Raw genomic sequence first — 11,857 nt, 5'->3', positions numbered from 1 at the left:
TTGAATATCATGTTTGTTATACATATCTTGTGATATAAATGAAAGGCGTACACATGACTCAATGTTTGGAAGCAAAAGTTAATCCTGAAATCTGAATTAAGATTATATGTTTTAGGTTTATGGGGGCGAAGCAATGAGTTTTTCTTTTCTTCTTTTATTTTTACTTTTTTTTCTCTCTTTTCTACTCAACGAAAAGGAAATGAACAGACATGACAGCACAGCCACATGATCCCAGCACACGGACGATGAACAGACTACACATCTTCCATTTGAACTGGAGTCCATACGTAGACACTTACGTGTTCTTCCGTGGCCAGCTTTCTTGACTTCCACACAAACTCACACACGGCGACCACCGAGGCGAGACCCATGCCGGCCAGCAGCACCACGAACACGCCGCCCACGTTGTTCAGGCCGAGTGCATTGGCCTTGGAGGAGCTCTTCGACTCGTCACTCTACCAGGAGCGCATCCACGACCAACAGAGAAGCGCAGTGAAAGAAAAGGATGCCAGATATTCATGGTAAACTGATGTATTCATAGAGAGAGAGAGAGAGAGAGAGAGAGAGAGAGAGAGAGAGAGAGAGAGAGAGAGAGAGAGAGAGAGAGAGAGAGAGAGAGAGAGAGAGAGAGGGAGGAGGAGGGAGGAGGGAGGAGGAGGAGAGAGAGAGAGAGAGAGAGAGAGAGAGAGAGAGAGAGAGAGAGAGAGAGAGAGGGAGGGAGGGGGAGAGGAGAAAGATTGATATTTTAGGCTGCTAGACATCATCAGACGAACAATAATGAATATGATACGTGATTCTCTTTACTCTCTCTATAGTTAGTTATTTCAACAGTATAATTCAAATTGCCACGATGAATTCATAGATATTTCTCAATTACAACATTTAATGCCTGTACAGTATGCAAGTACAACGCATGCAGCAAGGAATGTTCACGTTTAGATATGGATTGTGTATCTTACAAAATATGAAGAAGAGAGATAAACGAAACTTCATGCAGATGGTGAGAATTGGCAGACACCAACTTAGATATCCTACATGTCTATACTCTAGTGTGCTTACATGCATTTTGAAAGTCATGCAAAGTCTGCAATACGAAGGCAAAGCAATCATGCACATTTTGTCTTTTTGTCAGATACACCTATACGGATACACCTTCATTTGGTGGTCTCTCTCTTAACACTTGTATATCCTCGAGGCACATTATTGTATCAATGATCTGAAACATCAGTTGATTAAGCAGAACTGGTTTACGTTATTTTTTTCACCAGTGGCGCTAATAATACAACACAACTCTCACGTTTGAACGGGTAAATATGGTATATCTTTTAGCAGACTACAAAATGAATAATAAGAATTTTCCTTACCAAGCAGCTGAAATTATATTTACTTTGGCAACAGATCCCTGCAATACTTATATTCCGTATGGTGCACAATTTCTACTCGTAAATCGGTTGAAGGTTAATGACATGACCGTGACCCTGAGAAAGACGCTCTGAGATACCTGTTCATCATCGCCCTTATAGAGCGAATGCACTAAACGTTCTGGTCAGCAGACGGAATCACGAATCGCGCACTGTTGACTCGCTAAACATAGTAATGGTCAAAAGCCAGTATCTGCTGCGATCCTCCCTGAAACAAACTTTCCATCGCCAAATAGACACTCTCCGAAAGCGAGTGAAAATTTTCTTTAAAAAAAGTGGCATCCTCACATTCATGACATAAAAATTATCATTATAGAGGTACCTATGTGTGATTATCAAATGTATTTTTTGAGAAAACAAAAGTTTTCAACACAATGGTATTATTTCCATAACAGCGTAAAGACTTAGAAACAAAACAAGGGAAGCTGCAAGAAGCCACCCGGGTTGCACGTAGCAGTCCTTGTATGATATGTTTCCACCTATCATCCCTAGTTATAAATTTGTCAAATCTCATTTCAAACCCTCGTGGTAATGAAGCACTAACAACTTCATTACCGAGTGTATTCAATTCATCTACCATTCTACTTAAGAACCAATTCTTTCCCATCTCTTTCCTAATCACAACTTTTTCAGTAATGAGAGTTCTCTCCGGCTCGCTGAGTGTGATCTCTCACACTCAGTATACTCTCCGCTCCTTTGCTCTCTACTTCCAACATTCGCCTCCCTGGCCTGCCGAGTCACCTCGTAGTGTTGACACGTGGTCGACGCTGCCAAGCGGTGCGATCTTCGTTGATGACTCGCCTGCCCATCATCTCCGTGCACTAAGCTTCTGCTTCCGGCGCCATATGACTGAAGTGTTGTGGCAACATCCTTTCTCTCTATTTTATCTAGATCAATCTTCGGCCAACGTTATATCGATCTTCCGTCAATTTCAAATAAACGAAAATGTTTTGTTGAGAGAGAGAGAGAGAGAGAGAGAGAGAGAGAGAGAGAGAGAGAGAGAGAGAGAGAGAGACTAGATGGTTTCTGGAGTACTACTGTACTTCTAAAAATATTAATCCTGTCTCAAATACCGTGAGTGAAAATTGTTTTCAAGGCTGCCAGCCTTCCTAGCGACAGCCTTTGCATCTTGGGCTGGTGACTCAAGTTTGACGAGTCCAGACGACTTCTCAACAGGAGATCTGTCAACGTTCAGGATTCGAGTTCAGTCCTCAGTCCAAGAATGACTCATGAAACGGCTATTAGAAGTTGTTTGGTGGCTGACGCTATATTGTGTTTCAGTTATCACTAGAAAAGCAGTCTGAAGTAAGCTCTGATTCTTTATGTTATTGGTTCAGCTTAATGCGCACAGTGGTCCTTTACCTCAGGCTGTTCTGATTTAAGGCGGGTTCACACGTGCCAATTTGCGACATTTCTTTTTAAGCACGTAGAGTTTCCGAGTCGTCCCTTCTAGTCGGAAAGTGTCAGACGTAGCGCAAAGTATCGACTAGTTGACGCCTTGGCAGGAATTGCATGTAAACAATCAACAGCTACCCGCCAAGATGTCTTCCTCCAGTGACGATGGTGAAGCGGTGGTTGATCTTCTTTTGGCGTACCGGAAGAGTCAACAGAAAAGAAAATGCCTGTGAATACGTTTCTGGCTTAGTAAAAGGAAAGAAAGGAGTGTGTACCACATTCTAAATTAACCTACATTTCTCATAAGAAAATCATTAATCTTTAGATTATCTAAAATTGCGATCAAATTAAACCCTGACAGGTCTTCAATCTTCACCTCCAACAACACCCTGCATTGAGAGAAATTGTTCTTGTAGAGTGGCAGTTATTTCGTCGAACGAAGATTTGCGCAAGCTTTTTTAACTGTATAATTCTTTTTTGGGGTCCCAAATGTGTTGTTTTTCCCACATCAACTGTAACATCACCTTCTCTATCTCTGGAGACCACATTTTCAAAGCTTACTCCGGTCACGACATAAATAAAGTCGCAAATCGACTAGCAAGACCAACATGCTTTCTGCAGTCGCTACGCGCCAATTGCGAGTCGGAAACTTTACGTACGTAAGAAAACAGTCGCAAATTGGCATGTGTGAACCCGCCTTTGGTAGTGGATTGCTCATTAAAGTGTTTAGGAGCTGCCGAGTGTTTACAGGTCTGCTGTCTCATGTTCCACTCTTCCTAACTATCGATGAGGACAAGAGGCTAACACGTCACGAGAGACAAGACAAGAAGCAGTGCCAGTAGGGAGTAAGACACACACGAAAATAAATCTCCTTACTTACGCACATAACAACCTAATAAGTTCACTGCCGTTAGCATGCGACCAAACATCACCCATCAAAAGTAGAAGAGAAATAGCTGAAATATGTATATGTGTAATACCTCATTAGATCAGTGAAGTGGACTAGAGTTGTGCATGAAGTAAGGGGTGCAATAAGTATGTCTAGTTTAACATCAGTTTATCAGGAGGCGTTTAATGGATAGTGAATGGCACCAGTTGTACACACAGCGATAGGTGCCACTAATTGTATACGCAGTGAGAGGTGCTTTAGTGTTCCTTCAGGTAGTTAACACAAGTTTAGGCTCTACTTTGTTGTTGCGATATTCACAAGATAGTTTGGTGATACTGAATGCATATGTTTTGTAATGTATGTGACCAAAACAAAACAAAATGTAGTTAAAGCGATATATAGAAGTGCAATGAGCCTATTCTCGTTAACAACAGGAGAATAAAAAATAAACTTGAGTAAAATTCTTATCGCTGAAGTGGTTGATTTACTTGTTATGGTGGCAATTACACTATGAGTAAAACTGCATCTAAAGAGCCACGCTTACTTTACACTGCCCCCCTCCCTTTTTCCTCTTCCACCACATCGTCGTGAGTGCTTGCAGTTTGCCCTTCTCCTGCAGACTAAGGATGGCTCCCGAGAGAGCGTTCGTATAAGGTGAACCTGTGTAAGGAGTTATCACATAGAAGAAAATAAATAAAGCAAACATACAAGCAAACCTTATCATTAACCCCTTCAATACTGTGTCCCGTTTTCATATTGATTCTGTTTATTATTTGGGTGATTTTATACAGCTTCAAAATCATATGTTGGGATTAGAACAGTGAAGACTCTGGCCATTAATCTTTTGAACTCTATAAAGCCTTCCTAATGCAAATAAAATCTTTTAATTATACTTAAAAATCATGGTAAAAATGCGTCCCACTACTGAAGGGGTTAGTTAACTTGCTAAATGACATTATTAGCACATATCCTTTCTGGTCTGCGAGTTATGCAACATACGAAACCCAGGCAATACTAGCCCATCCATGGCCTTCACTGTACATGCACAAGACGAAAAGGTGCAGACACTCACAGATCTTGAAAGTCTGGAAATTTCGCAGTTGTTACCGAAACCTTAGCAGGATGTTAAGCTTTCAATTGCCAATCATCACGACAGACAACACTCCTATCATTTATCAAACAGGACCGGTACTCTCATGGGTGTTTCATGAGAAATAAGACTTGTGACATTTAATTGAAATCTCCAACAACATTTGGTCATGGTATGTGAGTCATGAGAGAGAGAGAGAGAGAGAGAGAGAGAGAGAGAGAGAGAGAGAGAGAGAGAGAGAGAGAGAGAGAGAGAGAGAGAGAGAGAGAGAGAGAGAGAGAGAGAGAGAGAGAGAGAGAGAGAGAGAGAGAGAGAGAGAGAGAGAGAGAGAGAGAGAGAGAGAGAGAGAGAGAGAGAGAGAGAGAGAGAGAGAGAGAGAGAGAGAGAGAGAGAGAGAGAGAGAGAGAGAGAGAGAGAGAGAGAGAGAGAGAGAGAGAGAGAGAGAGAGAGAGAGAGAGAGAGAGAGAGAGAGAGAGAGAGAGAGAGAGAGAGAGAGAGAGAGAGAGAGAGAGAGAGAGAGAGAGAGAGAGAGAGAGAGAGAGAGAGAGAGAGAGAGAGAGAGAGAGAGAGAGAGAGAGAGAGAGAGAGAGAGAGAGAGAGAGAGAGAGAGAGAGAGAGAGAGAGAGAGAGAGAGAGAGAGAGAGAGAGAGAGAGAGAGAGAGAGAGAGAGAGAGAGAGAGGAGAGAGAGAGAGAGAGAGAGAGAGAGAGAGAGAGAGAGAGAGAGAGAGAGAGAGAGAGAGAGAGAGAGAGAGAGAGAGAGAGAGAGAGAGAGAGAGAGAGAGAGAGAGAGAGAGAGAGAGAGAGAGAGAGAGAGAGAGAGAGAGAGAGAGAGAGAGAGAGAGAGAGAGAGAGAGAGAGAGAGAGAGAGAGAGAGAGAGAGAGAGAGAGAGAGAGAGAGAGAGAGAGAGAGAGAGAGAGAGAGAGAGAGAGAGAGAGAGAGAGAGAGAGAGAGAGAGAGAGAGAGAGAGAGAGAGAGAGAGAGAGAGAGAGAGAGAGAGAGAGAGAGAGAGAGAGAGAGAGAGAGAGAGAGAGAGAGAGAGAGAGAGAGAGAGAGAGAGAGAGAGAGAGAGAGAGAGAGAGAGAGAGAGAGAGAGAGAGAGAGAGAGAGAGAGAGAGAGAGAGAGAGAGAGAGAGAGAGAGAGAGAGAGAGAGAGAGAGAGAGAGAGAGAGAGAGAGAGAGAGAGAGAGAGAGAGAGAGAGAGAGAGAGAGAGAGAGAGAGAGAGAGAGAGAGAGAGAGAGAGAGAGAGAGAGAGAGAGAGAGAGAGAGAGAGAGAGAGAGAGAGAGAGAGAGAGAGAGAGAGAGAGAGAGAGAGAGAGAGAGAGAGAGAGAGAGAGAGAGAGAGAGAGAGAGAGAGAGAGAGAGAGAGAGAGAGAGAGAGAGAGAGAGAGAGAGAGAGAGAGAGAGAGAGAGAGAGAGAGAGAGAGAGAGAGAGAGAGAGAGAGAGAGAGAGAGAGAGAGAGAGAGAGAGAGAGAGAGAGAGAGAGAGAGAGAGAGAGAGAGAGAGAGAGAGAGAGAGAGAGAGAGAGAGAGAGAGAGAGAGAGAGAGAGAGAGAGAGAGAGAGAGAGAGAGAGAGAGAGAGAGAGAGAGAGAGAGAGAGAGAGAGAGAGAGAGAGAGAGAGAGAGAGAGAGAGAGAGAGAGAGAGAGAGAGAGAGAGAGAGAGAGAGAGAGAGAGAGAGAGAGAGAGAGAGTGTGTGTGTGTGTGTGTGTGTCATGGAAAGTGGAAGGTCTCCAGTCGAGTCATTCATCATGCAAGTAAGGAAACGACGTCACATAAGATGCCATCACGGTACCAGCTTCTAGTAAATGAAAACTTTGCTCCAGGCAGTCTTTGACACACATTCTTAGGCGTCAGACACAATCTACCGGTGATGTTTCGTACATTAAGAACAATGTGTGTGTGTGTGTGTGTGTGTGTGTGTGTGTGTGTGTGTGTGTGTGTGTGTGTGTGTGTGTGTGTGTGTGTGTGTGTGTGTGTGTGTGTGATGTGTGTATGTATGTGACGTGTGTGTGTGTGTGTGTGTGTGTGTGTGTGTGTGTGTGTGTGTGTGGAGGGGTGATATGGGTTACCCGGCAAGTTCCCCCGCCTCTTCTCCTTCCACCATCTGCGCTTCAGTCCATGAAGGACCCCTGCCTCCTGCAGCTTCAGTACGGCCGCGTTGATCAGCGTGCGGTAAGGCGACCCTGGCACGCATAGCAGTGTTCACAATGTACACTGTTCTCACGAGTACCATTGAACAAATACAGCTTATTCTATAACACTATAGTAATAGCTCGCCACAAAGCCATTTAGCAGCCTACCACGTGTTGTCTGTTAATTGGCGTGCATTAAATGTATACATCACCTATAAAATGTTGTGTACGGTAAGACGATAGGGGACATGCAGTGACCGATATTGATGATGATGACGATGTGCATTCCCTGTGTCAGGAAGGTAACGGTGGGTGTTATCATAATCCCACACGTATTGCGGCTAACACACAAACCTACACACAGTCACATGAAGTCCCAAACAAACACTGCCATGTTGTAAAAATCAAATCGTAGTGCAAATTTAATCTATTCCATACAAGTATTGATTTTTGATATGATGCAATCGAAATCGGAAAGGTTTTTATGTTTGAGAAGAATGTACTTTATTAATTCCTAATTGTTTGCTATCGAGAGACGGGTGAGAATGAGTTGATTAATTATGACCTCCTATATCACCGTTAGACCTCATATTACTTAGGTCTACAAAAAGAAACACCAAAAATATTGTCTTTTTACAAGTTCAACGGCAAAACTTTTTTTTTTAATTACCACGCGAGTCACACAGATACTCACTTCATTCTAGTCTTTTCACTCCAAGTTTGCCGCCAAATCAAACAGCAGCTGGCCTTCAGCATACAACACTGCCTTTGAGCGTTTTGGAGTGGAGGTTAATACCAAAAAGACCAAGGCTCTTATCCAACATCCACTGGGTCAGGTTCTTCCTAATGCCAACGTCATCATAAACAACCAACCCCTAGAAGAAGTGGCCCATTTCTCCTACCTAGAGCATCCTCACTACAAATCCCACATGTGAGAAAGACGTTAAAGACAGGATCAAGGCAGCTCATTCCACCTTCAGTCGCCTCAACTCCAGAGTATTTAACAACCATGCACTGTCCATTCGTACTAAAGTCATGGTCTTCCGGGCAGTAGTCCTTTCAACACTTCTGTATACCTGCGAAACCTGGACCCTGTACTAATGCGACATCAAGAGCCTCGAGCGCTTTCAGTAATACAAACTGAGGCAAATACTTGGAGGTATCTTTCCTCCAAGGGCAAATACTTAAAATCCCATGGAAAAGCCATACCACGAACACTGAGGCCCTGAACGAGCCTCAGTAACCAAAGTCGAATCCACCATCATCCGCCATCGACTCTGTTGGGCAGGCCACGTCATGAGGATAGAACCGTCCCAGCCCCCAGATAATGCTGTATGGTGAACTCGATAATGGTACAAAACCTCGTGGAGCCCCAAATAAACACTACAAAGACCAGCTAAGGCACATCTTGACCGTCATCAACATCGATCCTCCTCGTGGAACAAACCGCTAGCGATCGTCTATCCTGAGGAGATCTGTTCACGACAGTACTGCGGCGTTCGAAGAAGGAGAAATCAAGATGAAGAAGAAAACACAAAAGAAGAAAGGAGACTGGAACAGCCTCGCCCTAAATCCTCCCATGTGATCAATGCCCACAACTCTTCCATCACAGATTACACCTTCTAAGCCACATCACTCATAAGCATTGACAGAGAAAACTAGCAATCAATGACAGACCCAATGCTCGGGCAGCAGCTGGCGCTGGAAAAAAGTTGTTGACAGTCACTGGCTGGACACTATCAGCAGTAGCTCAAACCCTCTGCTTTTCACATGAAATACAATCTTTGTTAGATGAATTAACTGCTGACTTGTTACTAGTGTTATACGCGTGTAGCCCGCTCCTCGTCAAGTCCGCCTGCCCTTCAAAGCTTACCTGGCGGAAGGGCGATGCCGTAGCTCTTGGAATCGAGTGGACCGCCCACCTGCGTCAAGTCACAGTAACGCCCGTGATGTACTCAATGCTGACGACTCCATCATGTAGGCGTACTGGCTGTCACTCTTCTGCACTCTCTCACGCCCTCCTCGTTGGACTTGGTATACACCGTTGGGTTTTGGGATTCCATGAAGGTGAACATTCTCTGGTACACGGGAAGCTTCGAAGTGCTGAACCACAATGCCCGAAAGAATGCAATGTGTTCTTACTCTAGACTACATTGATTTATTAGTCAGAGGCACAACATTTCAGTACTTTGAAAGACTGAAGTGACTTTGTACCAATTGACTCTTAACTCTCATTTGACATTTTGTTTTAGGTTCTTCTTAATATCTCTCTTTCTTCTCTTCTTCTATCTCTTTCTCTCTCTCTCTCTCTCTCTCTCTCTCCAGCAGCACTTTCTTACCTAAAAAGTTCCAGGTGGAGCCGCCGAGAGCGAACCGTATTTGATTTTAGTTTGCTTGGCTAAACCTCAGCTGACCTGATGGGGACTCCATGCGCTCCACGGTGAGGAAGGCGGCGAGGTTAGCGGTATACGAGGAGATCATGATGAGCGTGAAGAACCACCAGATGCCCGCCACGATGCGTGTTGATACAGCCTAAGCAGAGATAGATAGGTAGATAGATAGATAGACAGATTGACACACACACACACACACACACAGAGAGAGAGAGAGAGAGAGAGAGAGAGAGAGAGAGAGAGAGAGAGAGAGAGAGAGAGAGAGAGAGAGAGAGAGAGAGAGAGAGAGAGAGAGAGAGAGAGATTATTACGATGATGATGGTATTTAACAAGGCAAAATGACGGTGAACAACAAGCAGTCTACAAACACCCATGTAGAGATGTGTTACCTCGGCAGCAGATCTCCGCCTTGCTGCATCAAGGAACCAATACAAAACCAGAGGCAGTTGAGGAGGGAGAATCCGTTGTCAAGTTTTTCAGGAGTGGTGTCGCATGGATGAGGGTTCGACCACTCATAAGGAGAGAACCTGTTGGGACGCAGAAGGAACAGCGTTTGAATTTTGTGACTTTATAAACTTGAGTCTAGAACTAACACACACACACACACACACACACACACACACACACACACACACACACACACACACACACACACACACACACACACACACACACACACACACACCAACTACAAACCAACTACAGACGTGGACGGAGGACAACAAAATGACCATCAACCACACCAAGACCGTGGTGATGCACATTTGTACCTCCACAGCAGCAGTTCCCCCTCCCCAGCTTTCTGTGGGCCCTCACTCCCTCCAGGTGGTCCGCAGCACCAAGCTTCTAGGTGTCTTGGTGGATGATCAGTTAACATGGAAGCAGCATGTTTCCAACATCATCAGGTCAGCCTCATATAAAATCTATTTACTGCGCCGACTCAGGTCCCTGGGAGCACCGGCAGATGAGCTGAGGGGAGTGTACCTCATCTTTATACTCCCTAAGCTCATGTACGCCGCCCCAGCGTGGTCCTCCTCCTGAACCTCACACAACGACAACAGCTGGAGAGGGTTCAGAGGAGGGCGTTCAGGGTCATCCTTGGGCCTGCCTACAGGTCCTACGAGGACGCCCTGACCTGCCTGAGTCTGCCGAGGCTGGCCACAAGACACCAGGAAGCCTTGGAAAAATTTGGGAAGGACTGCTGCGTCATCCACGTCTCCGCCACCTGCTACCACCCGACGTGCCTCCCCCTGCTCGCGCCACCCGACACCATAATCGCGTGGCGCCTTTGAGAGCACCGCGCACGGATCGGTACCGACTCAGCGCGGTGCCCACTATTGTGCGAGCTTTAAATAAATAAGTGAATTTCTAGGTTAAGTTTATCCATAGTTAGGTTAAGCATTTTTAGTTCATTGTGGTAATGTCCCACCCCCTGTACATTTTCAGTGTATTTTTTTACATTGCCTAATTAATAAACCGTTTATTATTATTATTATTATTACACACACACACACACACACACACACACACACACACACACACACACACACACACACACACACACACACACACACACACACACACACACACACACACACACACACACACACACACACACACACACACACACACACACACACACACACACACACACACAGAGAGAGAGAGAGAGAGAGAGAGAGAGAGAGAGAGAGAGAGAGAGAGAGAGAGAGAGAGAGAGAGAGAGAGAGAGAGAGAGAGAGAGAGCGAGAGAGCGAGAGCGAGAGAGCGAGAGCGAGAGAGTGAGAGAGAGAGAGAGAGAGAGAGAGAGAGAGAGAGAGAGAGAGAGAGAGCGAGAGAGCGAGAGAGCGAGAGAGAGAGAGAGAGAGAGAGAGAGAGAGAGAGAGAGAGAGAGAGAGAGAGAGAGAGAGAGATTATTACGAAGATGAGGAAAGTTAAAAAAGCAACACACACACACACACACACACACACACACACACACACACACACACACACACACAGACAAATATTGAGGATGGCCTTTACCTAGCCAGCACAAACAAGAGGAGGGAGATGCCCAGGTAGGTGGTGGCCATGTACAGCCACACGTCCAGTGACACAGGAGAGGAAGCTGAACAGATTGGGCGGTTTCTTGGTGGGCCTGGCACAGTATGGTGATGCCTGAGAGAGAGAGAGAGAGAGAGAGAGAGAGAGAGAGAGAGAGAGAGAGAGAGAGAGAGAGAGAGAGAGAGAGAGAGAGAGAGAGAGAGAGAGAGAGAGAGAGAGAGAGAGAGAGAGAGAGAGAGAGAGAGAGAGAGAGAGAGAGAGAGAGAGAGAGAGAGAGAGAGAGAGAGAGAGAGAGAGAGGAGAGAGAGAGAGGAGAGAGAGGAGAGGAGAGGGAGAGAGAGAGAGAGAGAGAGAGAGAGAGAGAGAGAGAGAGAGAGAGAGAGAGAGTATTATGTTAATCTGAAACGTACTAAAGCTGTATTTGAATAACATCGTAACAATAATAATGATAATAGTTTGCAATAGTGATAATGATAATAATAATAATA

The 11,857-nt window shown here is 45.0% G+C and overlaps 2 protein-coding genes across 8 annotated transcripts in view; one reads left to right on the top strand and one right to left on the bottom strand.

Annotated features, from left to right (window-relative positions):
* Positions 1-11,857, top strand: part of LOC123519363 (calcium/calmodulin-dependent protein kinase kinase 1-like) — a 207,764-nt gene that overhangs the window by 71,954 nt on the left and 123,953 nt on the right. The gene's annotated exons all lie outside the window — the stretch shown is intronic.
* On the bottom strand, positions 43-8,873 carry LOC123519372 (glutamate receptor ionotropic, kainate 5-like). Of its 2 annotated transcripts, none has more exons than XM_045280647.1 (2): positions 4,250-4,484; positions 43-455 (listed from the first exon to the last, which is right to left on the bottom strand). In XM_045280647.1, exons 1-2 carry the CDS (start codon positions 4,427-4,429, stop codon positions 255-257), a joined length of 381 nt encoding a protein of 126 aa, XP_045136582.1. In that variant the 5' UTR covers positions 4,430-4,484; the 3' UTR covers positions 43-254. The 2 variants fall into 2 exon arrangements, 1 of the variants encoding a protein (XP_045136582.1); XR_006678996.1 differs by lacking the exon at positions 4,250-4,484 and adding an exon at positions 8,804-8,873 and having other exon boundaries at positions 326-455.

The sequence above is a fragment of the Portunus trituberculatus genome, chromosome 45, assembly GCF_017591435.1.
Source record: "Portunus trituberculatus isolate SZX2019 chromosome 45, ASM1759143v1, whole genome shotgun sequence".
NCBI classification, from domain to species: Eukaryota; Metazoa; Arthropoda; class Malacostraca; order Decapoda; family Portunidae; genus Portunus; species Portunus trituberculatus.
Note: the sequence above shows the minus strand (reverse complement) of the source record. Positions and strands in the feature narration are given on the sequence as shown.